General features: G+C 47.8%; 2 protein-coding genes across 4 annotated transcripts; both read left to right on the plus strand.

Moving 5' to 3' along the window:
* Positions 1-441: 441 nt before the first annotated feature.
* LOC134044621 (17-beta-hydroxysteroid dehydrogenase 13-like) lies at positions 442-9,935 on the plus strand. Of its 2 annotated transcripts, none has more exons than XM_062493904.1 (7): positions 442-689; positions 2,453-2,560; positions 3,174-3,305; positions 3,928-4,034; positions 7,721-7,858; positions 8,108-8,224; positions 8,757-9,935. In XM_062493904.1, the coding sequence occupies exons 1-7, from the start codon at positions 480-482 to the stop codon at positions 8,827-8,829; spliced, it is 885 nt and encodes a 294-aa protein (XP_062349888.1). In that variant the 5' UTR covers positions 442-479; the 3' UTR covers positions 8,830-9,935. The 2 variants fall into 2 exon arrangements, with proteins under 2 accessions (XP_062349888.1, XP_062349887.1); XM_062493903.1 differs by having other exon boundaries at positions 9,170-9,935.
* A 3,227-nt stretch (positions 9,936-13,162) lies between these two features.
* LOC134044078 (estradiol 17-beta-dehydrogenase 11-like) lies at positions 13,163-19,821 on the plus strand. Of its 2 annotated transcripts, XM_062493092.1 has the most exons (8): positions 13,163-13,237; positions 13,428-13,653; positions 15,776-15,883; positions 16,497-16,628; positions 17,251-17,357; positions 18,062-18,199; positions 18,449-18,565; positions 19,265-19,821. In XM_062493092.1, the coding sequence occupies exons 2-8, from the start codon at positions 13,444-13,446 to the stop codon at positions 19,350-19,352; spliced, it is 900 nt and encodes a 299-aa protein (XP_062349076.1). In that variant the 5' UTR covers positions 13,163-13,237; positions 13,428-13,443; the 3' UTR covers positions 19,353-19,821. The 2 variants fall into 2 exon arrangements, with proteins under 2 accessions (XP_062349076.1, XP_062349077.1); XM_062493093.1 differs by lacking the exons at positions 13,163-13,237; positions 15,776-15,883 and having other exon boundaries at positions 13,329-13,653.
* The last annotated feature ends 7,946 nt before the right edge of the window (positions 19,822-27,767 follow it).

The raw sequence follows: 27,767 nt of genomic DNA on the forward strand, positions 1-27,767 counted from the left end.
CAACCGGGCCAGCTGACCCGAGCCGACCAAAAGGCTATTCCATGCCACGTGACGTCAGCTCAGACAAAAATACATGAGGAAAAGAGGAGGAGGAAGGGGAGGCAGGGCATTCGTTATTTACAGTGTTTGCCTTCCGGAGCGACCGATGTGCGCGCGGAAGCTGTGCTTCCCGCGGGGAAACAGAGAACAACCTTTTCGCTTTTATATACATATTTTTTTACTTTAATGAACTACGTTATCCCAAGGTAGGAGTCGCCATTTCCCACGTTATTTCCCCTCCCTGCGGAGCCGGGAAAAGCACCGGCCCCGCCGCTCGGAGCGTGCCCAGCCTGGCCCCGCCCACAGCCGCGCCCCCGCGCTCAGCCGCGCTCTGATTGGATAGTAGCCCTGGGGGCGTGGCCTGTCAGGCTTTGGGGCGGGCGGCGACGGCCGGGCCGGGCCGGGCGCAGTTCGGTCCTCAAAGGAGCTCCGGCATAACAATGAATGTGTTTGTGGAGCTTCTCCTGTTCCTGGTCACGCTCCTCTATTCCTACCTGGAGGCTTTTGTGAAGTTGTTCGTGCCTGCCAGGAGAAAGTCTCTCAGCGGGGAGCTGGTGCTCATCACGGGCGCTGGCCATGGCGTCGGGAGAGCGACCGCCTTGGAGTTCGCCAAGCGCCAGAGCAGGCTGGTCCTGTGGGACATCAATAAGGTAATGGAGCACTCGTGTCCTCGCTCCGTGACCTCCGGCTCCACTCCGGGGGATTTAGGGGCGTAAGAAGGGCAGCAGCACACTGCAGCCCCATCGCCTCCTCGCAGCCCGCTGCCGTCGGCTCCCGCTCGGCTGCTCTGGCTGCGATGCTGAGCGCCAGCAGAGGCTTCGGCCCCGCTTGCAGCACACGATGTGGGGCTCCGGTGCCACAGGCGCTCGGTGCTAGTCGGGAGGGAGCGGCAGCAGCCGGCAGAGCAGCTGCGGCAGGGACAGAAGTGCTCGGGGAGCTGCTGGGGGAGCCGCTGCCCGGGCTGGCGGAGAAAGCCCGCTGAGAGGAGCAGCTCTGCCTCCGCTTGTTCCCTCGGTAGCCTCGGGTGCCGCGTGTGCATTGCTGGGAGATGTGTTTTCTCTGCACTCCCGTCAGCAGCATCGCTGGGTGGGAGCCCGGCTGCCCTCTGGGCAGCTGCACCCCTAGGTTGCATCTCTCTAAATGTTCCCACTGGCCCAAGCTCTTTATTTCAGACGACTTGACTGGAATGCAAAAAAGCCTTGGCAAGTGGAGGATGGGCAGATACAAACATGCAGCATGGCATTCAGGAGGGATCAAGGCAAAGTGCTGGGTGTAGGTGCGACAGAGAGGGTGAGAACCTGACCTTCCTGTTTCTGACACACTGGGTCAGCAAACTATTTCTTCATGAAGCTGCAAAACAGAACGCAAAAAAACCCAAAAATACACCAAACCCGAGACAAGTTGAGTGAGAAGATGGATAAACAGGGAAGGTAGTCTTGAACATTTTCAGTGTCTGTTTGGGGTACCCATTATGCCTAAGACCAGACATTGGAGGGGTGGGAGGAGGCATGGCATTGCTCTCCCAAAGAGTCAAGGGCTGCAGGGAAGCAGAGAATTGTTCATGTTCACTGGGTGGAATGGGGGGATTAAGGTATAAATTTAGTAGAGAGCGACGCCTGGCTTCAGTGCTGGGAAGTAGATTGTGAGCGTGGGTGTCAGCAGGAACTGAAATACAGTGCCAAGGGAGGGTGTGGATTCCAGAGGATTTAGGAGTATGCTCCTCCAATGCAACTGCGTTGACAAGGCCTCCTTCTTGGGGGGCTCTCAGCATTAAACAACAGCTGGTGTTGAGGACAGCTACCCAGTCACTCACCACAGGGACTACTGAGCTGTGCCAGGCTATTTGTGACCTAGAACTTTACACTGCACAGGTTCCCACTGGCATGACCTTCTGGCACCTGGGAACAGGGATACAATACAGTCACTTCTGCTCTGGCTTAGCGAGTTGATGTTATGCCTTTGGGGAGATTCTGAGCTGTGTGTATCAAAGGTCATCTGAAAATAAAACCTACCTACATTGTGCACTGTGGAGGGCACCTCTCTTCTCACACCCAGCATGTAAATACAGAAACACATAGAGCCAGTTTTCATATATCAGGGTGTCAGTGTGTTTTACGAGCTGTTTACACTCACAGTGCTGTGATAGGCCTTTTGTGCCTCCTTTCTGCAGCCTTGCCCTGGGTCCCTTAGCAAGCCAAACTCACTCTTGTTGCCACCCCTCCGTTCTGGCTGTCACTACACACAGATCCTAAATTAAGGCCGGAATGCCTGTCCTTTCAACAACCCCACCTACAGCTCTTTCTCCGGGCAGCCATGAGCTGTTCTGGGGCTGGGCAGTGGTGGCTCAATCCAGGGACATCTTCAGCCTGTGCTGCTCAGCTGTGCACGGTGTCTTTCTCTCTGCCTCTTCCAGCACGGTGTTGAGGAGACGGCAGCAGAATGCCAGAAGCTGGGAGCCACTGTTCAAACCTTTGTGGTGGACTGCAGCAAACGGGAGGAGATCTACAGCACTGCAGACAAGGTGGGGCAGCAGGGGCACGGCCAAAGGCTTTCCCAACCACACTTGATTTCCAGAGAAGGCAGGGAAACGAGAAAAGAGGTGTTGTACACAAATCCTGCGAGCCCTTGGAAGCTCCCCACTCCTGGCTGCTCTCTGGACACAGAGTACTGTAGCATTTCCAAGATCACAGGCAGTCTCATCCTATTTGGGAGGCTCCAGCATATCACATCCTGTTGCCAAGTTTGCTCTCTAGGGTTCCAGATTCTGAAGGAGCACAGACATCACTGAGGACATATGGAACATTTTATTGTAATGGCTGTGGTCCAGCTGCCTTGAAACAGTCTGTAGCTCCATGGTCCCAACTGTGACTACATGGTCGAAACTATGCACAGCTTGTGGAACACAGTAAATACTGCATTAGTTAATGGGGAAGAATGAGATCTAAACCAGATTTCATGGCTCTACTACTCAGTCCCTGCCTCGTCACATCTGGAAACGTGGCGTGATCTTCCTCTCCCTTAAAGATGCAGTGCTAAGAATTTAATTAGTTATGGCTCATCTTCCCCACCCTAGCATCCTTTTTGTTCTCCCGAGTGACAGACACAATTTTGGGCTTTTGTTTTCTCTCCAAAAGGTGAAGAAGGATATTGGGGATGTGACTATCCTGGTGACCAATGCTGGTGTTATTACGACTGCTGACTTTCTCTCGACTCAGGACCACCAGATAGAAAGGATGTTTGAAGTCAACATTCTGGGTCACATGTGGGTAAGGACCACCACCATCTGTAGCTACAGTTTTTGGGGCGTGTCCTTGAGGAGGCATATTTAGACCAACCATTATTAGCAGTGAATTACCAAATGAACTGCATAGCACAGAGGCACAAAGCAGACTGTGTGCTGGCAAACAGGAATGGCCTCTTGCAGATGTGAGCTGGCTGGTGACAGCCTCATCTGCAGCATGCACTGGCCTCTGTCAGAGGTGTCCTGGGGCTGACAGGGTGGGAGGCTTCCAGTAATACTTGTCTGTGGCAGAAGGAAAGAGAAGCCATGGATTGGCAAGTCATTTATTGTACATGCTGGGGGTGAGACCTTGCCAGTATTTCTGCTGGCTCCTGAAACCTTAAAAGCAGCCAAGGAGAGATGTGAAAACCAGCTCCTGTTTATAGCCAGCTGCTGAAACCTTTGGAGAGCAGGTTGTGAGCTGCACCTCTGGTCACAGAGCAGGTATCCCTGTGGCTCTGGGAATCTGAGGTGCTGTGCAGCTCATAGCTTTAGGGATAGCTTTGGCCACTTAGTGAATGGCTCTGTGGGTCAGTGCTGAGTATGTCGAAGAAAACAATGTTCTTTTCCTCCTGCATTTTTGCCTCTTGGTTTAAATGACTTCCAAGACCACGCGAGCTTTTCTGCCAGTCATGATGAACAACAACTACGGGCACATTGTCACAGTGGCTTCAGCAGCAGGTCATTTTGTGACTCCTTACATGGTGGCATATTGGTAAGTGATTTTGAAATCAGCTTGCTTAATTTGTTTTTAATTTTAATTATCTTCTCCATCAGAAAGTACCAAGCTATTAGCTCTGACTGAATTGTGAGCAATGTGTGTATGACGAATAGTCATGTGACACATCTACTAATGAAAGATTCTCCTGTTTTCTCTGCCCACCAACGTAGACTTTCGCTTTGTAAAAAAGGTATCCTGTTCTCTTCTCCTACATAGAATGTAGTTATTTTGTGATTTGTTGTAGTGTTGTCAAGTAAGCCCCTACTGAGTAGCTTTTCCTCTTTTCACCATTCTGGCGTTGACTGTAGAGTATAAAAATAGAACCATAGAATCATCAGGGTTGGAAGAGACCTTTAAGATCATCCAGTCCAACCATCCACCCAGCACTGCCAGTGTAACCCCTAAACCACATCATCCAGTGCCAGATCCAAATGCCTCTTAAACACCTGCAGGGTGGTGACTGCCCCACCTCCCTGAGGAATCCATTCCAGTGTCTGTAAGCAGTGAAAATATTTTTTCTATTATCTCATCTGAATTTCCCCTGTCTCAGCCTAAGGCCATTTCCTCTATTCCACTTACTGAAGGCACGGCAGAAGAGAGCAACACCACCTCCCTCCATTGTCCTTTCAGGGATTTGTAGAGAGTCATGAGGTCCTTCCTCAGCTTACTCTTCTCCAGACTAAACAAACCCAGCTCCCTCAGCCATTCCTCATAAGACAAGATTTTTCTAGACCTTTCTTGAGCCTTGTTTCCCTTCTCTGGACACACTCCAGCTCCTCTATGTCCTTTTTAAAGCAAGGAGCCCAGAACTGGACACGGCACTTGAGGAGTGGCCTCACCAATGCCCAGTACAGGGGAACAACCCCTTCCCTGTCCTGCAGGCTGATCCAGGCCAGGATGCCATTGGCCCTCTTGGCTTCATGGGCACACTCTGGCTTAGGTTCAGCTGCTGTCAGCCAGCACCCCAGGTGTCCCTTTCTGTCCCAAGCCACTCCTCACCCAACCTGTATTGTGCATGGCTCAAGTGCAGAACCTGACACTTCACCTTCTTGAGCCTCCTGCAGCTGTGTCCTCAGCCTACTGATGGAGTCTGTCCAGGTCTCCAGCAGAGCCTTCCATCCATCCCCTGAGCACGTCAACACTTCCACCCAACTCAGCATCTCCTGCACAGCTGCTGAGGGTGCACTGATCCCCGTGTCCAGATCATCCATAAAGATGTTAAACAGCACCAGCCCAAGGTGGAGACCTGGGGAACACCCCTGGTGACCAGCTGCCAGCTGGTTTTATCTCCACTCACCACAGTGCTCTGGGCCCAGCCATCCAGCCTGATTTTTACCCATTGGAGGGAGACTCCACCCACCCAAGCTGCAAGCAGCCAGTTTTTCTAGGAGGATGCTGTGGCAGATGGTGTCAAACACTTTACTGAAGTCTAGATAGACCCTGGATAGACACATCCATAGCCTTCCCCTCATCTGCTAGGTGGGCCACTTTGTCATACAAGGAGATCAGGTTGGTCAAGCAGGCCCTTCCTTTCATAAATCCATATTGGCTGGGCTTGATCCCCTATGTGTGCCTTGTAATGATAATGGTATGGTCTTTTCCATAACTTTGTCCAGAACCAAGGTTAAGCTTACCAACCTAAAATTCCCTGGATAATCCTTCCAACCCTTCTTGTAGATGGGTGTTACATTTGCTAATTTCCAGACAGATGATACTTGTCCAGTTAACTAGGACGGACTGCTGGTAGGTGATTGAAGTGGTTTGGCAAGTTCTTTCAACAGTTCCTTCATTGCTCTGGCATAGATCCCATCAGAGGGCATAGACCTGTGAGTGCCTAATTGGCACAGCAGGTCACTAACCATCCCCTCCTGGATTAACCATCCCCTCCTGGGCCCTTCCTTCAGCTTTCTGTCCCTAACTTCCAGCTCTGGCAGCTGAGAATCCTGAGGGAAAACTGGACAATATTAAAGACTGGGACAAAGAAGGTATCAAGTTCTTCTGCCTTTTCCTCATCTTCTGTCACTACACTACCTTCTGCATTCAACAAATGACAGAGACATTCCTTGACCCTCATTTTGCTATATGTATAGAAAACTTTTTTGTTGTCTCTAAGGCCAAGTTGTTGTTGGGCTTTGGTCCTTCTAATCTTCTCCCTGTGTGACCTTGCAACGTCTTTGTAGTCCTCCCAAGTTTTATGACCCTCCCTCTGGAGAGGATACATTGGTTTTTTTTCCCCAAGTTCCAGCCTAAGTTCTCTGTTTAACCAGGCTGGTCTTTTTCTCTGACCACTTGTCTTTCAACCACATGGGGACAGGCTGCTCTTCAATATTTCACAATTCCTTTTTAAAGCATATCCAGCCTTCCTGGACCCCGTTGCCCTTCAGGACAGACTCTGTCAATCAGTGTCCTAAATAAGGCTGAGATTTGCCCACTGGAAGTCCAAGGTGGAAGTTCTTGTGCCCCTCTTTACTTCACCCACTATTGAAAACTGCTGACATTTTGCAGTCCCTTTGTCCAAGACTGCCACCAGCCACCACATCACCCACCAGTTCCATGTTCACAAACAACAGGTCTTCCAGGGCACCTCCTCCAGTAGGCTTTTTTAGCAGTTGTGTTAGGAGGTTGTCTTCCAAACACTCCAGGAACCTTCCAGGCTGCTTCCTCTCTACTGTGTTGTATTTCCAGCAGACATGTGGCAAGTTGAAGGGCTGGAAGCCATGAGACTTCTGCCAGCTGCTTGTAGAGCACCTCCTCTTGTCCTGGCTGGGTGTTCTAAAACAGCTTCCCACCATGAGGTCCTCCCTGCTGACCTCCCCCCTGACATTCTGCCATCATGACATCAAATTAATTTCCTACTTGAAACGTGTTAGGGAAATCACAGTGCACTCACCAAAACCCTGTTAGACTGCGTGCTGCCATCCTGCATCACATCCAGCCTTCTATAAAGGCACCTCCAGCTGCAGCAGTCTTCCCCTGGGAACACTCCTTCTTAGAGAATCACTCACTGTCAGCAGTGTGAGAACTCTCTAGCCAGGGATTTTACCAGGATTACACTGCCAAACCCATAGCCATCAATAAACTGATCTTGTGGTTTTCCTTTCTTTGGAGCTGATCTAAACCTCAGGCCCATGCCTATTTCCATGGCAGGTGGTTGCTCAGTTTTGCTTGCATAATGCTTCTCTTTTCAAAAGTCACACAAAACTCTTACAAGATGCTTCTGAGTAGTACAATAAACAGTAGAGGGTTAATCTCCATATCTGCCTTGCCCGTCCTTCTTAATTTTAGAGATTTGATCTTCATTCTTTCTAGGAGTCTTCTCTCATGCAAAAGAACAGGACATCCAACAATTGATGTGCTTCAGTTGCAATTTTCTGAGAATTCTGGATGTTTGTCTGTCTGTTTGCAACTGAAGTGCATTTTTTTTTGTGATACCTGCTATGCATTACACAATTACTCCACAAGTTTCAGTATCTTATCCAGCACTACACTCTGGCACAGGCAAAGTTAGAGTAGTCCCTGCTCTGCCTTTCAGCTGGATTCCATTATTTGCAGGTTTTTGCATCCTAGCCTGTACTGTTATATATATGTATATATATGTGATGGCTTAGGCCATTTGCAGTGGTAGAAAGGTGGGAAACAGGATTCCTGCCTTCTCATTTGTACTTTTCCCCCTCCTGCAGCTCAAGCAAATTTGCTGCAGTTGGATTTCATAAAGCTCTGACAGAGGAGCTGTGTGCCCTGGGAAAGGATGGAATAAAAACAACGTGCCTTTGTCCGGTTTTTATCAACACTGGATTTGTCAAAAACCCCAGTACAAGGTAACTCTCAATACTCTGCATTCCTGTGCTTCCTTCTTTGCATCAAGGCACTGCATATTATCCCCAGCTTTAGGCCCCTATTCCACCTGGCTGTATAACAACAGTGTGTATCATTGGCTAAAGAAAATCTGCAGTGTACTTTAACCCTATAACTGTTGCATTTGAATTACCTGAGTTTGTGCCTCCTGGATCAGCTGGTACCAGCCTTTTTAACCATTGCACCTGTTATGTGTTTGCTTTCCTGTGCAGGCTTGGAAAGATTTTGGAGGTTGAAGAAGTTGTAGAGGCTTTGATGGAAGGAATAGTGACCAACCAGAAAATGGTTTTTGTTCCACCACAGCTGAACATTGCTTTGCTTTCTGAAATGTAAGTACAATGGAAAGTTAAGCAATGGGTGTGGAAACAACAGTACTACCTGAGTATACAACATTCAAACTTGTTACTTCTGAGTCAGCACAAGTTCCAGAAAGAGCTGAGGACCTGATTCTTGTTAGTTTTTGCATGTCAGCACTGAGGCCACAGAGGCTGAGAATGTTCCTTCAAAAGGGCTCTACTGGTCTCTGCTATGTAAAGTAAGATTTATCCTCTCACACAACTTAATTATCCATTGCAGCTGCTCTGCTGAGGAGATGTTTTTACCATAGCCCCAGTTCCAAATCTGGAATTCACATCCAAACCACTAAGTTAGCGTCTCGGCTAAATTCTATAGTATCTCATGAAACATTTGATAGTTTCTTGCTTGCTAAACCAAACATAAGACAGTGGGAAAAATATTTAAAATCTTTTTGCAACTCCAAGAGCAGTTTGTTGAGAGTGCAAGTTTGCAGAAGCATAGGCAAGTCAAAACAGATACTGTCAAAGCACTTATAATAACTTCTCTTTTTTGGTCTCCATTTAGGACAGGGGAGATAAAGAGACAAATCTCTGTAAGAGAAGCAATCTTACGAGTGGAAACTGCACCTCAGTTTTAACATCTCATCCTTCCACAAGCCTGCTGCTTTTCAGAGCATGAAATGTAATACACACCTACAACTGTACAATATTGGACCTTCCTGGATCCTGCAGCAATATTGCAGTTCACATACTCCCCTTAGATACCTGGCACTGAACTCTCCTAAAAGGCCGGGACTGGACTTTAATTAGTCAGAGAATGATGAGAGCTATGGAAATTATGTCCAGTTTAATATACTGTCTTAGTTCGTATATGTGCATGCATTTTGCTCCCAGACCAGCTCCTCCCTCACCTGCAGTGCCACTTTTCCCCAGAGTTTTCCTACTCCACTTTTAATTACATGTTATTGTCTTTTTCAGGGTGTTTCCAGAACGTGCCCTGAACCTTCTGAAGAAAATGACCATTCCAAAGTTTGATGCAGTCATTGGGCAGAGAAGCACCCAGTGAAAAGCAAGAACTGATTGTCATTTCCCAGAGGCACCAGTGAAAACAGAACATGTGCTGAGCATAGTTCAGCTGGCTTGATTCAGAGCAGAGCTCAGGCAGGTGCTTCCAGGCCACCATTCCCAGGCACACCTAAGGGCTTATCCCACACCTGCAGCTGGAACACACCTGCATAACAGGGAGTGCTAGCAAAGCAGAGTTGCAGCTCCAGAAGGGCTGCTTGGAATGTACATCTCATCACCTCTGTCTCATTGTGCTGAGGCAGACAGGATGCCCATAAAGCCTGTGTTTGGAACAGCACAGCTGCCTAGTTGAGTGCAAAGGGATTGCCTCAGAACATGTTCATTTGGACTCATCCTTGAGCATAAGCATCTTGCAAGAAGCAATTTATAGAGGAGATGGGTGGCCTGTTTCATCTCACTTAATAATTTTAAGTTTTAAAAAGAAGTGCTCTAATAATGAACACTTACAGTTTAGTGTGCATTTGTAATGAGCATTATTGAATTAATTATTTGTATTATTGAAATACAATTATTGTAGTATTATAAGTATATTTATAATACAATGTATATATTTATAACACAATTATATTAGTATTACTGTTTGTAATGTAATGCCTAATTACAACATTTATCAATTATGCATTAGCACCATCAAGACTCCCTATTACAAATAAATACATTTTTCTAACCCAAAGCTGTCTCTCTGCAATGAAAATGGTAACCAGCTCTAGGCAAGGACAGTGGAATAGGTGCTGCAATGCTGAAAGGATCAGCCACAGTCTGCCAAACACCAGCCCAGGCTGCAAGGATGAGGCAGTGCACCCAGGCACACGGGGAAGCCACATCAGGATCAGTGAGGTACAGGGCCAGGCAGTGCACTCATGCACAGGCCAGGGCTTCAAGGCAGAGCCAGGGCAGGGGGTGCAGGGGAAGGCTCCAGACTTCACACAGCTCCTCATCACAAGCCAGGGCCCTGCTCTGATGGCACAGGTGGTGAAATCCCTCAGGATCTTTGGCCTGGGGACCAAGAGAGCAGCAGCTGCTGACACACAGGTCACAGACCCCTGCAGAGCACAGAGGAGCTGTGCACCCACTTGTGCAACTCCCAGCCACTGCAGGCACTGCTGGCCCACAGCCATCCCAGGCAGGGCTGAACACTGAGCTGCCACCTTCAGCACTGCTGGAATCCGACCTGTTCACCTGAGCCTTTCGAGCTGTTCTGTAAATAAGTCCTTCAGAAAAGGGAAAGCACTCACCACCCAGCTCCTCCTGCTCTTAGCTGGCAATAGGTAGAAGTGCTGTTGACAGCTTAAATAACACACAGCTGTTTTCCATTTTGCCCATGGAATATTCATGTAACAGGACACTTGCCAGCTTCAGCTCTTGTGCTTCACAGTGCAAGATTCCTGCAGCTGAGACAGGAAAGGAAAAAAAGGGATTCACAAAATACACGACATTAAAAAAGAGGTTATAAGCCAATCAAAGAATACTTAGGCATGGTTTCCATTTAAAAACCAAGCCAAGCTGTGGGGGGTTGTATTCCTGCTTCTTTTTGAGCTGTGTATTGCCCTCTTGCTACCACGACAGTCCTGTCACACGTGGGACACTGGAAGCCATATCTGCGTGGCTTTTTGATTATGTTCAGTTCCACCTATTCTTACCTAGTTAGGACTAAAACAGTCTAAAAATACAGATTCTTCAAAAGTTCAAAAAACCAGAGCAAGCAGCATACCAGCCAAAATGTTTGTGCTTAGCACTCACTGGGAAATAAGAGCTAAATCAGTACTTTACTGATTTTAAGTACTTGACAGTTGTCTGTTGTATGGCTGGCAAGCACTCTTAACTTCCCACCCAGCTTCACCTCTCCTTGTACACACCTTCCAAATTTCTTCTATTTCATGACTTGAATCTTTGCTCAAAGGAAGGTCACAGTCTAGTGACTCCACAGAAGAAAGCTTAGAAAAGACAGCATTGGACGACTTGGCCCTTAGACTGGGGAAGGACTGGCTTCAGTAGGACACATCAGACAAGATACTTGGCTTCTCCTGGTACATCATTCCCACTAGCCCTGTGTTTCATTCTAATTCTGATGGCAGAATTAAATTTGAAGTCAAAAATCCATCCAGGGGATGACAGCACTCTTCTGCAGTCTGTTTCTTAGCACACTTGCTCCTAAGGAAAGGGAGACTGTACTGATTCCTGCTTTGCCAGATCTAGTTCAGGGTCTCAGAGCCCAGAGGAATTACTGGGCAAGGCAACTTGTGCAGTACTCCATGTGTAGCTGTGGCTCTGTTCTGCGAGTTCTACAGCTGCAAGTCTTCTGCTTGGCCTAAAGAAACAGATGCAAAACCAAGGATTTCAGCCTTCATCTCTGGAACACCAGTGACAGAATTGTCACCAGGCCTCCCAGGCTCCTCAGTTCTCTTTCTGGCCACAGCACTCAGCTGAAGCTTAGCCCAAACTCTGGTCACACATGGGTGCCCAGCAGGAGTCCCTGAGAGCAGGTTTCATGCAGCCACCTACAGCTAAGTCCCAGATTTGAAGAGTGGTACCACACACCCTGGTCTAGGACTCCTTACGCGTCACGTTAGTGACTCTGGCCCTGTGCTCTGCCTCCTGCTGAGGTGTCTGTGGGAGTTGGTGCTTCCATGCCTTCCCTGCCTCCTCTTCCTTGGCCCCAGCACTGCCTGGAGCCCTGTGCCAGGAACATGACAGCACTGCTGAGCCGTGCAATTGGGGTCTGGCCCGAACACTGATGTCTTAATTAAGCAGAGAACCAAATTCCAAGGGAAAAGTGGGAAGCTCCTAGCTCTGTGCTGAAACTGACCCAGTCTCTCACATACAAGGTGAGGTGCAGCCAAACCACCAGGACAAAAATAATACTTTTCAAAAACTGTAATCTTAACTGGACGCCATTAGGTGTTTTTCACCTGTTAGGTGTTCGTGAACCCTTCACACTTCCCCAGGCAGCTCAAGAATATCCTTAGATAAAATGATGTACATGACTGTGATACATTAGTTTTTCTAACTGAAAAACAAAGGAGTAAGATCAGCAATCCTTTCCAGGAAAGGCCATGCAGTTACACTGATAGAGCTGGAAGAAACACCTGAAAGTACTTTTCTCCTAGTCCCTGTAAGCATTCCTGTTCTGCTTAAAGTTCTGCATACTCACAAGTGAGTCCAAGTGTGACCTGTGTGATTTAGACGAAATTAGATAAAAATTCATGCAATTTAATGCCATTTCTCAAAGGCCTTATGAAAACTAAGAAGCTGCAGCATAAGATGGAAGGTCTGAGTATGGATAACTAAATGAAAGCCATAGTAAAACAAACAGCTAGACAAGAGCTCACCTGTGGAGTTCCAGAAGTTGAAAGGACTTGTCTCATTCAGCTTTCCCTAAGGGACCTGGAAAAGGATGTTGGGGGGGGAAAGCCTGCTGAAAATGCACAGAGATGCAGTATAAGGAAGGACTGTGAAGAAAACTGCTCTAGTAGCTCATGGCATTGAGTAACTTGACAGGCTCAAAGCACAGAAATTGAAAAGAATTACAATAGAGTTGAATGGAACTTCAAGATGTTTTTGTCAGTAACTGGATGAGCAATTTCATTGCTACTTCCATCCCTTTTCCACCTGCAGCAAGATGACAAATGAGAACATGTTTTGCTGCTTCCTTGATACAAAAGCTAGGGAGAGGGACAGGAAGGCACTGCCACCTGCATAGGGACAAACAAAACAGAGAATGTCCGTCGGGGGCGACGGACAGATCGAAACCAAGGGCAGAACACAGACGGGTTTGCACACCTCTATCGCGTGTGTTTTCCTCGGCCAAGAGGGCAGAGAACACCCTGAAAGCCGCATTTCTTTACCCACGCCCGGCACGTCCTTGTCAGCTGCAGGGCGAACACGGCTGTGCGAGGACAGACCGCAGCTCCTCCGCACCGCTCACCCAGCACCGGGACACAGGGACACGGGGAGCACAGGGTGGGACACGGGGAGCACAGGGTGGGACATCGGGAGCACAGGGTGGGACAGCTGGGCGGAGCAGCCGGCGGTGCGGGGGTGGATCCTGCGGGAGCGAACGGGAGCAGAGGCGCGCACTGGGACGGGCAGAGGGCAGATCAACAAGCCGCGTCCTCTCAAAAGAGACTGAAGTTCAATTCGGTCCTCAAAGGAGCTCCGGCATAACAATGAATGTGTTTGTGGAGCTTCTCCTGTTCCTGGTCACGCTCCTCTATTCCTACCTGGAGGCTTTTGTGAAGTTGTTCGTGCCTGCCAGGAGAAAGTCTCTCAGCGGGGAGCTGGTGCTCATCACGGGCGCTGGCCATGGCGTCGGGAGAGCGACCGCCTTGGAGTTCGCCAAGCGCCAGAGCAGGCTGGTCCTGTGGGACATCAATAAGGTAATGGAGCACTCGTGTCCTCGCTCCGTGACCTCCGGCTCCACTCCGGGGGATTTAGGGGCGTAAGAAGGGCAGCAGCACACTGCAGCCCCATCGCCTCCTCGCAGCCCGCTGCCGTCGGCTCCCGCTCGGCTGCTCTGGCTGCGATGCTGAGCGCCAGCAGAGGCTTCGGCCCCGCTTGCAGCACACGATGTGGGGCTCCGGTGCCACAGGCGCTCGGTGCTAGTCGGGAGGGAGCGGCAGCAGCCGGCAGAGCAGCTGCGGCAGGGACAGAAGTGCTCGGGGAGCTGCTGGGGGAGCCGCTGCCCGGGCTGGCGGAGAAAGCCCGCTGAGAGGAGCAGCTCTGCCTCCGCTTGTTCCCTCGGTAGCCTCGGGTGCCGCGTGTGCATTGCTGGGAGATGTGTTTTCTCTGCACTCCCGTCAGCAGCATCGCTGGGTGGGAGCCCGGCTGCCCTCTGGGCAGCTGCACACTTGGCAAGTGGAGGATGGGCAGATACAAACATGCAGCATGGCATTCAGGAGGGATCAAGGCAAAGTGCTGGGTGTAGGTGCGACAGAGAGGGTGGAAGGCTGAGCTTTCTGTGTCTGACACGCTGGGTCAGCGAAGAAGTTCATTGTGTCATCCTGAAGCTGCAAAACAGACCCCAGCATAGGGCCCCACTGACACAGCCTTCTGGCACCTGAGACAAGACAACAGCAAAATCACTCCTGCCCTGGCCTGGTGAGCTGATAGAGAGGGAAGTTTCTGTTCTGTGTGTGTCATGTCCTTTTCTGTGAGGAAAGTCTCTCTGCACTCTGCACTGTTGTGGTGGGTGGACCTTGGCTGCGTGCCAGGATCCCACCAAGCTCCTCTCTCATCCCCTCTTCTCAGCTGGACTGGGTAGAGGAAATAACATGGCAAACAATTACTTGTAGGTTGAGATAAAACAGTTTGCTAAAGCAAAACTGAAAAGTAGTATGCATAGAAGCGAAGAGAAAAAAAAAATTTTGTTCCTCTACTTCCCATTAGCAAGAGATGACCGCCCAAATGCTGGGAAGTGATTGCTCCAGAAGGCAAACATTGTAAATACTGGATGCTCCTCCTCTTCTTCCTCTTTTTCTTGGCTGTTTTATCTGAGCTGTCATCATATGATATGGAATATCCCTTTGGTCATTTTTGATCTGCTTTCACAATTGTGTCCCCTCCCAGGCTCTACTGCCAGGGCAGGGAATGTTAGGAACACAGCACTGATGTTGTGCCAGCACTGCTCAGCAGCTGCCAAAAAGTGGGTGTGTTATCAACCCCTTCCTAGCACGCAGTGCAAAGTACAGCACTGTGAGTATGCTGTGGGGAAATGAATTCCATTTGAGCCAGTCCCAACACAACTGTGGCTCCTCTCACACCAGCATGTGAATACAGAAAGGCATAGAGCCACTTTCCATACCTCAGGGTGTCACCCAGGCCTGTGGTGCACGAGCTCTGTTTACACTCACAGTGCTGCCTGCTGTGCTGTGATAGGCACCGTGTGCCCTCTTTCTGCTGCTACGTGTGCCTTATCAAGCCAAATTCACTCTTGTTGGCACATTGCCAAGGCTAAGGGAATTGGGATTGTTCAGCCTGGAAAAACAATGGATTCAGAGTGACCTAATGGCAACCTTCCACTATGTGAAGAGGGCTTACAAAAAGATAGAGAGAGGGAAATAGCTTCAGACCAAAAGAGAGAATTAAATTGGGTATTAGGAAGAAATTTTTACTATGAGGATGGTAAGGTACTGGAACAGGTTGCCCAGAGAAGTTATAGATGCCTCATCACTGGAAATGTTAAAGGCCAGATTGAATGGAGCTCTGAGAACTTGGTCCAATGTCCTGCCCATTGCAAGGGGGGTCTGGAACTATATAATCTTTAAGATCCCTTCCAAGCCAAACCATTCCATGATTCTACAATTTTCTTTCTGGTAGTCACACTACATAGGTCCAAAATTTTGCAGCTGGGATGCCTACGCTTTCAATGACCCCACCTACAGCTCTTTCTCCGGGCAGCCATGAGCTGTTCTGGGGCTGGGCAGTGGTTGCTCAATCCAGGGACATCTTCAGCCTGTGCTGCTCAGCTGTGCACGGTGTCTTTCTCTCTGCCTCTTCCAGCACGGTGTTGAGGAGACGGCAGCAGAATGCCAGAAGCTGGGAGCCACTGTTCAAACCTTTGTGGTGGACTGCAGCAAACGGGAGGAGATCTACAGCACTGCAGACAAGGTGGGGCAGCAGGGGCACGGCCAAAGGCTTTCCCAACCACACTTGATTTCCAGAGAAGGCAGGGAAACGAGAAAAGAGGTGTTGTACACAAATCCTGCGAGCCCTTGGAAGCTCCCCACTCCTGGCTGCTCTCTGGACACAGAGTACTGTAGCATTTCCAAGATCACAGGCAGTCTCATCCTATTTGGGAGGCTCCAGCATATCACATCCTGTTGCCAAGTTTGCTCTCTAGGGTTCCAGATTCTGAAGGAGCACAGACATCACTGAGGACATATGGAACATTTTATTGTAATGGCTGTGGTCCAGCTGCCTTGAAACAGTCTGTAGCTCCATGGTCCCAACTGTGACTACATGGTCGAAACTATGCACAGCTTGTGGAACACAGTAAATACTGCATTAGTTAATGGGGAAGAATGAGACCTAAACCAGATTTCATGGCTCTACTACTCAGTTCCTGCCTCGTCACATCTGGAAACGTGGCGTGATCTTCCTCTCCCTTAAAGATGCAGTGCTAAGAATTTAATTAGTTATGGCTCATCTTCCCCACCCTAGCATCCTTTTTCTTCTCCCGAGTGACAGACACAATTTTGGGCTTTTGTTTTCTCTCCAAAAGGTGAAGAAGGATATTGGGGATGTGACTATCCTGGTGACCAATGCTGGTGTTATTACAACTGCTGACTTTCTCTCGACTCAGGACCACCAGATAGAAAGGATGTTTGAAGTCAACATTCTGGGTCACATGTGGGTAAGGGCCACCACCATCTGTAGCTACAGTTTTTGGGGCGTGTCCTTGAGGAGGCATATTTAGACCAACCATTATTAGCAGTGAATTACCAAATGAACTGCATAGCACAGAGGCACAAAGCAGACTGTGTGCTGGCAAACAGGAATGGCCTCTTGCAGATGTGAGCTGGCTGGTGACAGCCTCATCTGCAGCATGCACTGGCCTCTGTCAGAGGTGTCCTGGGGCTGACAGGGTGGGAGGCTTCCAGTAATACTTGTCTGTGGCAGAAGGAAAGAGAAGCCATGGATTGGCAAGTCATTTATTGTACATGCTGGGGGTGAGACCTTGCCAGTATTTCTGCTGGCTCCTGAAACCTTAAAAGCAGCCAAGGAGAGATGTGAAAACCAGCTCCTGTTTATAGCCAGCTGCTGAAACCTTTGGAGAGCAGGTTGTGAGCTGCACCTCTGGTCACAGAGCAGGTATCCCTGTGGCTCTGGGAATCTGAGGTGCTGTGCAGCTCATAGCTTTAGGGATAGCTTTGGCCACTTAGTGAATGGCTCTGTGGGTCAGTGCTGAGTATGTCGAAGAAAACAATGTTCTTTTCCTCCTGCATTTTTGCCTCTTGGTTTAAATGACTTCCAAGACCACGCGAGCTTTTCTGCCAGTCATGATGAACAACAACTACGGGCACATTGTCACAGTGGCTTCAGCAGCAGGTCATTTTGTGACTCCTTACATGGTGGCATATTGGTAAGTGATTTTGAAATCAGCTTGCTTAATTTGTTTTTAATTTTAATTATCTTCTCCATCAGAAAGTACCAAGCTATTAGCTCTGACTGAATTGTGAGCAATGTGTGTATGAAAGAATAGTCATGTGACATCTATTTTCTTTAGAATTAATTGAAACTGAAGGCCTACACCTATTTCTGTGGCAGGTTGTCCTCAGTTTTGCTTGCACAATATCTCTGTATTTCAAAGGACACACAATTCATTTGAGATGCTCCTGTGTGGTACAGTAAATAGTGAAAGGTTAATCTCCACATCTGCCTTGCCCATCCTTCTTAATTTCAGACATTCAGGTTGTATTCCTTCCAAGAATCTTCTCTCATGGGAAAAATGGCATGTGCATCAATTGACACACACCAGTTAATGTTTTCTAAACTTTCCTGATGTTTTCCTGTCTGTTTTGTCTGCCTCCTCACACCCTGTCTGCTTTCCACAATTACTCCACAAGTTTCAGTATCTTATCCAGCACTACACTCTGGCACAGGCAAAGTTAGAGTAGTCCCTGCTCTGCCTTTCAGCTGGATTCCATTATTTGCAGGTTTTTGCATCCTAGCCTGTACTGTTATATATATATATATATATCTGTGATGGCTTAGGCCATTTGCAGTGGTAGAAAGGTGGGAAACAGGATTCCTGCCTTCTCATTTGTACTTTTCCCCCTCCTGCAGCTCAAGCAAATTTGCTGCAGTTGGATTTCATAAAGCTCTGACAGAGGAGCTGTGTGCCCTGGGAAAGGATGGAATAAAAACAACGTGCCTTTGTCCGGTTTTTATCAACACTGGATTTGTCAAAAACCCCAGTACAAGGTAACTCTCAATACTCTGCATTCCTGTGCTTCCTTCTTTGCATCAAGGCACTGCATATTATCCCCAGCTTTAGGCCCCTATTCCACCTGGCTGTATAACAACAGTGTGTATCATTGGCTAAAGAAAATCTGCAGTGTACTTTAACCCTGTAACTGTTGCATTTGAATTACCTGAGTTTGTGCCTCCTGGATCAGCTGGTACCCGCCTTTTTAACCATTGCACCTCTTATGTGTTTGCTTTCCTGTGCAGGCTTGGAAAGATTTTGGAGGTTGAAGAAGTTGTAGAGGCTTTGATGGAAGGAATAGTGACCAACCAGAAAATGGTTTTTGTTCCATCAAATCAGGGCGTTGCTTTACTGCTTGAAAGGTGAGTAGGGCAAAAAATGTATCAGCTGTAACCTGCTGAGTGTACCACCCTCAGACTTGTAAAATCTGATTCAAGATTAAGTTTTATTTTATAACATATCACAAGGTATTCAGTAATGCAGTGGTTCTTCTCAGTGACAACAGACATCATCCAGAGATTTTTTTTGAGCCCTCTCACAAGCCCTTGCAAGAACCACTTGCTTCAGCAGAGTGATGTCAGTGGAGAATTCCACTGCTCTGCAGGCCACCACATTCTCTGAAAAAGCAGCCCCAGCATAGTCCCAGAATGAGATGAGGACCTTAGTGTTTGTTTCTCTATGTCAACACCAAAGATTCAGGCCATGGAGGCTGGGAAATTGCTTTAAAAGGGCTCTGTTGCAAAAAGAAAGCAAATGTCTATGTTCAGTATGAAAATTTCCTGGATTCTGCAGCAATATTGTAGTCTAAATCATGGTTGGTATATACCTGTCCTGGAATTGTCATAAAAAGAGATGGGTGAGATTGGAGTTAAAATTTGTCAGACATTGACTGGGGCTACATGTCCTTGGGAAATAATGCCCAATTTAAGACACTGTCTCAGTCTCAGTCCATGTGTGAGTATGCATTCTGCTCCCAGACCAGATCTTCCCTCACCTGCACTGCCCCTTATTCCCATAATTAAGTTTCTATCCCACTTTTACTTTCATGTTGTCTCTTTCAGGGTGTTTCCAGAACGTGCCCTGAACCTTCTGAAAAAGATGTTTGAGGTCAAGTTTGATGCAGTCGTTGGGCAGAGAAGCACCCAGTGAAAAGCAAGAACTGATTGTCATTTCCCAGAGGCACCAGTGAAAACAGAACATGTGCTGAGCATAGTTCAGCTGGCTTTGATTCAGAGCAGAGCTCAGGCAGGTGCTTCCAGGCCACCATTCCCAGGCACACCTAAGGGCTTATCCCACACCTGCAGCTGGAACACACCTGCATAACAGGGAGTGCTAGCAAAGCAGAGATGCAGCTCCAGAAGGGCTGCTTGGAATGTACATCTCATCACCTCTGTCTCATTGTGCTGAGGCAGGAATTCCCACAAAGGTGGGTGGCCTGTTTTCACGCAATTTATATTTTTGAATTATGAAATGCTCTAATGAACACTGAATTTCCCATATTTTTAAGCAAACACCTGAAATAATGCAGGTGTACATGTAATATAGCTAATTATATTGATTATCAATTAGGCATTTGCACCATCCACGTACCTTTATATGAATAAATAGAGTTCTTTAACACAAAGCACACAGTGTCTCTTGGCAGTATTTCTCTACAGATGACTGGTGCCACAAGTGCACCCATGCACAGGCCAGGGCTTCAAGGCAGAGCCAGGGCAGGGGGTGCAGGGGAAGGCTCCAGACTTCACACAGCTCCTCATCACAAGCCAGGGCCCTGCTCTGATGGCACAGGTGGTGAAATCCCTCAGGATCTTTGGCCTGGGGACCAAGAGAGCAGCAGCAGCAGCTGCTGACACACAGGTCACAGACCCCTGCAGAGCACAGAGGAGCTGTGCACCCACTTGTGCAACTCCCAGCCACTGCAGGCGCTGCTGGCCCACAGCCATCCCAGGCAGGGCTGAACACTGAGCTGCCACCTTCAGCACTGCTGGAATCCGACCTGTTCACCTGAGCCTTTTGAGCTGTTCTGTAAACCAAGGGTTTGGTGGTTTTTGTTTTTTTGGGGTTTTTTTTGTTTTTTTTTTTTTTTTTTTTTTTTTTTGTTTTGTTTTTGTTTGTTTTTTTTTTTTTGTTGTTTCAGAGAAGGGAGAGCACTCACCACCCAGCCCCTCCTACTCTTAGCTGGCAACCGGTAAATGTTTTGCTGCAATCAGCACAAATAGTTGCTAGATGAGCTAAATGACACAAAAATAGTTTCCTTTTTGCTCATGGAACATTCATGTAATTGGACACTCAGGGTGAGTGAAGCTCAGGTTCCCAGCTGTGCATTTTTTGTTTCATAGAGAAAGCAAAACGAAAGAAAGGGTAAACAAAGTTCAGAGAATTAAAATCCAGAAAGTTACAAGTCAATTAAGGAGTGTTAGATGTGGTTCATATTTAAAACCAAAACCCTCCAACCCCCTAAGCATTTGAGAGTAGCATGCTTTGAGTCCTGAAGGATAAAGGAGTACAATTTGCATGCATTTTCAGTGAGCTACTTTTTAAGTCTGTCTTCCCTGCCTCACTCATATCCCCCAAAACTGTGAAGAGTGACTTAGTGATTTTGCCTACTCTGAAAGAAGTTGTGTTGTCCTACTTCTATTTGAACTACACATTCTGCTCTTTCTGAGAGGATAGGTCTGTCACAACTGAGAGCTGCTTGCTCTTCTCCATATTGCTTGAGTTTCCACGTATTCTGCTTGGCATAAAGAAACAGATGCAAAACCAAGGATTTCAGCCTTCATCTCTGGAACACCAGTGACAGAATTGTCACCAGGCCTCCCAGGCTCCTCAGTTCTCTTTCTGGCCACAGCACTCAGCTGAAGCTTAGCCCAAACTCTGGTCACACATGGGTGCCCAGCAGGAGTCCCTGAGAGCAGGTTTCATGCAGCCACCTACAGCTAAGTCCCAAATTTGAAGAGTGGTACCACACACCCTGGTCTAGGACTCCTTACGCGTCACGTTAGTGACTCTGGCCCTGTGCTCTGCCTCCTGCTGAGGTGTCTGTGGGAGTTGGTGCTTCCATGCCTTCCCTGCCTCCTCTTCCTTGGCCCCAGCACTGCCTGGAGCCCTGTGCCAGGAACATGACAGCACTGCTGAGCCGTGCAATTGGGGTCTGGCCCGAACACTGATGTCTTAATTAAGCAGAGAACCAAATTCCAAGGGAAAAATGGGAAGCGCCTTGTTCTTTATCTGTGTGCTGGAGTCAGCCCAAAGTCAGTCAGTTTCCCACAGACATGGTGAGCAACAGCTCAGTTAAAAGCACCATGACTTGAGCAAACTCTGAGGGTACTTCTTTGGCGACTGGCTCTGCCGCATTTTTCCAAAGTCCTTGAATCCTACTCAGAATGTTAGGGGAATCATCTCAGCCTGTGTTTCTTGGCACAAACCTAGGCCACTTACAAGAGAAAATCAAGGCTGTACCACGTAGTGCCACTGTCTGCTAGCACCAAGGCCCCAGCAATATGACTGGGGCAATACTTTCTAATGCTTGCAGGTAGTAGCAGTATGCTTAAAAGTCTAGGCAATTCTGGGCAACATTTCAGAACATGGATTTCTAAAATACATAGAATCTTCTGAACCCAGCAGTTCAGGAAGGGGGTTTGTATTGTTTTGTGGGTTTTTTACTACTTCTCCACTGAAATTAAGCATCTGAGATCACTGGTGGTTGACAGTGTCGCAAAACTGTCTGCAAAAATTCTGACTCAACTTTTTGGTACCTTCAATTTCTCAGATTCTTTCATTCTGCATCTATTATGACTGTGCATTTTTTTCCTTTTCCAAGTAGGTCTCTTGCTTGGTTTGAGCTCATCAACAAGAGGACAGTAGTATTGTAGATTTACTGCAAAACTTCTACCAGAGTATGAATAAGCTTACATTTATCCAAGAAGCCAGGTGTTTCTAGGAGTAAACTTGTTGTGCAGACTATTCCCTCTTTGTGCTCTCAGCCTTTTAATGTTCACAGCTGATAGCTGATCATTTTCTAAAACATGACAATCAAAATGATTTTCAAGAAACATTCTAGTCAAACCAGTGCTGCAACAGGAAGATACACTCAATGCTCAAAAATAATCTGGTGACAATAGTTGCAGTATTTTTATATAAAGGAATTCCAGACATTCACATTCACCAGTGCCTCCCAGCTTGCTAATCATGAAGTAATCTCCAATGGGAGAAAAACCCAAAGCCTGAGCAGGAACTTGCACTAATCCTTTGATGGCCACATAGCTTTTCCATGATGAGGTGTTGCCGCTTCCCTCTGAAGAGCTGACCTGGAATACAATACATATACTTTTTTTTTTTAATACTTTTGTGAGCCTTATAGAACTGACATTTGCACTCTAAGAGAGGTGAAAAATCAAAAATCATGTAATAGCTGGTTTTAGTATTATCCAGATGTGGTGGTCTGAATTTATTTTCATTGAGTGATTTCTGTGTAGTTACACTGGAATTATACTGGCTAAAGACAAGATTCAAGTTTCTCTGGTATGAAAAACAAGGAAGGGGAACAAACAAGTGTTTATTTGTAGCTCAGTTCTCCAAGTCCTTAAAGCATGCATGTGCTGCTAACACCAGTTCTGGCTGCACAGCCTAATCATTAATGTTATTTCCCAGCTGAACATCTGCTAATGTGGCACATTTCCACTTCCATCCTCATCTCTCTCTTAGACATTAAATTGTACCAAAAGCCCTTTTAAACACAATGTTAAGGGGATTTTAATGAACTTGTCTGGAAGGACACTACACCATGATTTATAGCAAGCAATGTAGTATGAGCCAGGAAAAAGCTAAAAAAAAATTTAGACTAATTATTTATTTCCTTAGAAGTGCCCTTTTAGGTCACTTAGAGCTTTGGTCAGTTCTTGCTCATTTAATGAATACTTTCAGCCAAATAAAAAACCAAACAAACCCAAACCAAAAAACCAAAATCAATCAGGACACTAATTAACAGAGACACAGTTACAGCTAACAGCTTCTGAGATACTGAGATTTTCTGTACAGGGCTATGGAGACACCTTGGAAAGGAGATTCCTTTTATATGGGTCAGCTGTAATGGACATGACACTAGGAATGAGTGACTGAGAATCACTAAAATGCAACATTTTATGAACATACACAGTACTCACTGTTCACATGTTCATTTCCTAGATAAAGAATTCCTGACTCAGAAGGATTTGTGCCTAACCAATATGGTTAACCAGTAACCAGTTTAGAGGCAGAAGAGGCTGTGGCTCAATTCATGCTATCTCCCCTCAGGAGCAGGGAACAGATAAAAGGGAAGAAACGTGCCAAACAGAGGTGTACTCTCCTTCAGCAGGATGATGTAAGACCATGTATGCCACAGGCCTAAAGATAAGGAAGCAGCAGCACAGATTTTTCAGATAGTTATTTTTCAAGACACGGATTGTTTCAATTTTGACCTGTCACACACAACACATCCGAAGCCTTGGAAGTCATAAAACTTCAGATGCTCTACACACATTTATATTAAACACAGATCTTCCTAAGTGCTTACAAACACAATATGGATCACAGGCAGACAAATCCTAAAGCTCAATCCTCAGTAATCTAAAGGCCATTCTAGATAATGCCTGCTGTGCAGTGCTGAGCTACCTCAGAGCTAGCTCAAGGGCACTAAGAAAGAGATGTTTTGCATGTATGTGTAGCCCCATGATTACCTGCTACCTTGGAGCCTGGCAGTGGGTATGGTATGGCTGTGTTTGTGCAGTTGTGGACTAACATATTTGGGAAAGGGGTGTTCTTCATCCAGCAGCTAATCCAGGATCTCTGGAAGATGTCAAGTGACATGGTGCAAAGCTATACTCAGTGCATGACACCTTGGCAAGACACAGCTACCTGGCATGCATTTTCTCTAGGAAGTTGTTCATGGTCCTGTGAGTTTTCACCTTGTAGGTATATCTGTCACATGCTGATATAGCTGAGGTTAGCACACAAAGCCACAGTCACTCAACACCCAAAGATCTATTTCACCCAAAGTTATGCCCTGTCTCTGAACATACCAGGTCATTATTTATCTTTTGGACAAAGTAAACTTCCTTTTTTTCCCCTCTGAAACAGCTGAAAAAAACCAAAATTAAACCACACACACAAAAAATATGGCTATTTAAGCTTTCACAGTTGGCTCTTTATTTTTGTTGTTTTATGAGAATTGTTACTATCAGAGAATAGTAATATTTTAAAATTTGTTGCCTTTAGAGCAGGAAGATAAACTAGTGACGTTTTACAGGTCTCTAGAATTGCTCATCCAAAAATTTACTACAGTTTTAAACTCAAGGTTTTAAGAGAATCCAGACAAATACTTATTTTACATTTACTAAGAGAAGAGAGGTGAAGCATTTACCAGAATAGTCACAATTGATCACCAGGAATTCAGCCTCCTGCCGCACCCAGGAAAAGGCAACCTCTTTCTGTCATCGGGGATTATGCCTCACCCCTGTAGAGCTCTGCTTGTGAGGACTTAATGGATGTATGTATCTGAATGTATGTGAGAGTAGGGGCAGCACTATGCCAAGCACCTCTATGGCAGTAAAACCAAGCAATGGCATCTTCATGGGTTGAAGGCCTAATCAAACTGATTGAACTCAATCAGAGCCTATTTGGTGGTTTCCAGGGGCATTGGATGAGAGCCACAATACATTACAAGCAGTACCACTAACTCTCAAAGCCAGAAATAACAGCACAAAGTCCCTCATTTGGAACAGCAGTTTGCCCACTGATGACTTCTACCTTTTCACACAGTTTGCTCCAATCCCCAGCACTCATCTGAGGAAGCTGGGAGGTAATATTTCCTCCCTTGGAACTTCTTAAGTGTCAGGCTCTCTGATCTTGAAGTCTGGGGAAGTAAAGCAGCTGCCAGGCTGGGCATGTGGATATATGTGAATATATGATGTAGAAACTCTGATGCCAATAGGGAATATAAGCATGCAGTGTGATAGAAGGGGAGGGGAAATCTGCAAAACACAAGTCTGTGCAGGTCACTTTGTCTAATTCCAGCCCTCTGGAAACTCCACATGGACAGCAGCATCTCTGCCACATACATTCAGGTTAGTACCTTTCAAAAACATGGATGAACTTGGGGAGGATTGCATGAGATTTTTATGTGCAGAAAAAAAATAAACCAAACCAAACAAAAAAAAATGACATTGCGGAACAGGAATTTTCTGAGATGTATTTATGCAAAACCTAAAACGTGCTAGGCTGATTACAACTAGTGCAATTTTTTGATAAGCATGTCATATCAATGAATTTGGCTGTGTGCCACTGAACTTTTGCTGCCTCTGACCTCTGTGGAATAAATGGCACAGGGCTGCGGAATAGCAACCCAAACCCATCAGATATATTTGAGATAATAACAATTGATCCCCGTATTTTCATGGACAGCGTTCTGTCTCTTTGTCAAACAGGCCACCTCAAATAGAAGAGTTATTTAGTTGGACATTTTTGCCTTTAAAGATTCCTAAATAAATGTGCATCTCATCCTAAAAACAGTATATGTATACTCTGTGTGGAACTGCAAAGCTCCAGCCACTCATTCTCAGATAAACATGGATTTATAAAACACTTTCCTGCTTTTCAGCAGAATTGTGTTGGGATCAGGAAAAAAAGAAATCCTAGAATTATTATGCACATCTGTAGAGCTGAACTTCGCATCCAGCGTGGGTGAGCTTCCAGTTTTGCAGTGCAGAACTGGGAAATCTACTAGGCTCTTAATCTGTGGGGCTGGAGGTGATGGGCATTTTCACTTGGCAAGCTGTGCTTGCTTTTGTGCAAGGAAAACTCCATACTCCCCAGGGCATCTATTCCTTTTATAAGGACTTTCTTTGGTTCTAACAGCCTGCAAAGCTTTCCCGGTCAATATTTTCCAAGTTCTGAAGTCAAGCTTTGAACAAATGGGACCAAGACTTATATTTGTTATTCCACAGGCAGAGAAGGGTACTACTATAACAAAGGGACTAAATCAAGACAGGGGGAAAGTGCGTACTGGGGAAATGTATTCCGGCAGTGGAGGAGCTGTATGTATCTCTCTGTATGAGACATGTATATATTAAAAAATATTCACTTGCAGAGCCCAGAGCTGGTGGACAGAGGGAGAGGAAGGAGCTGGTACAGCCTTTTCCTCTCTATATTGCATCCTTCCCTCTCCGAACTCACGGAGAGCAGTTCCTCCGAAATCTGAAGCAGGATCACTCTGATTTGTATTACACAATCAAAGAATCACAGAACAGATTGATGTGGAAGGGACCCACAGGGATCATCGAGTCCAACTCCTGGCCCTGCACATCCCCAGAGTCACACCCTGTTCCTGAGAGCCCTGTTACAAACACTTCTTGAACTCTGTCAGGCTCGGTGCTGTGACACTTCCCTGGGGAGCCTGTTCAACCTGCTCAGCCACTCCCTGGAAGCAGCACCTTTTCCTGATATCCAATCTAAACCTCTCCTGACACAGCTTCAGGCTGTTCCCTCGGGTCAGGAGAGTGAAGAGCTCAGTGCCAGCCCCTCCGCTTCCCTTCGCGAGGAAGCTCTAACTGCAGCGGGGTCTCCCCGCAGTTTCCTCATTTCCAGGCTGGACAGACCGAGTGATCCACTCCTCACACGGTTGTTCCAGCGGAGGTTGCGCTAACTGAAGGGACAGGGTGAAAAAAAAAAAAACACTTCTCAGGGCGACAAATTTCTCAGGAGTCGCTCTGCCTGCTTCTACTTCCCGCTGAAGGTCAGCCCTTTTGCGCTCCAAGAACGCGGAAAGCCCGTTTCCCGACGGGAGGCACAGACCCATCCCTCTCCCGGCGGGAATCTGAGGGGCCGGGAGCGCGGGAAGCGCCGCGGGGCTCCCGCCGTGTCCCCGCCCCTCGGCGCATGCGCGCCCCGCGCCCCCTGGCGGGCGGCGGGCGCTCCGCCGGACCCGCCGCGGCGGCAGCGGCAGCGCAGGTGAGCGGGGCGGGTACCGCGGTTCTCACCTCACGCCTCCCCTTCCCCCGCGGTCCGGAGGGCTCCTTCCCACCCCGCGTCCTTCCCCCGCCGTCCCGCGCCCTCGTCCCGAGCGCGTAGCGCTATGGCGGCTCCCCCGCCCTTATGTAACGCGCCCCCTGCCCTCGGGTTCCGCCCCGGTGTCCCGGGAGCGGGCTCGGCGGGGCGGGCGGTGCCGCGGCTGTTCCCCCTCCTGCAGCACCGCGAGGGCCCCTTCCCCTGGCCGGGCGGGGTGGGATGGCCCGGAGCCGCTCCCGGGAGGGCCGCGGGGCCGGGCCGGCTCCCCCCTGGGCCACGGGGATCGCCGCGATGGGAGCCGGGCCGAGCACGGCGCCGGTGCGCGGGGGATTGAGGTGGAACCGGTGGGAATGGTTATCGCTGGGCTGAGCGCACACAGCGCAGGGGCGGCACCGTGCCCGGGCTCGGCTCGGGGGGCCGGAGCTGCGGTGGCACCCGCGGAGAGAGCCCCGGCGGCCACACCGCTCGGAAAAAAGGAGGTAAGTGCTCATTAATGATGAGCTGGGCCGGGACTCCGCGCGT

The sequence above is a fragment of the Cinclus cinclus genome, chromosome 5 (assembly GCF_963662255.1).
Source record: "Cinclus cinclus chromosome 5, bCinCin1.1, whole genome shotgun sequence".
NCBI lineage: Eukaryota > Metazoa > Chordata > Aves > Passeriformes > Cinclidae > Cinclus > Cinclus cinclus.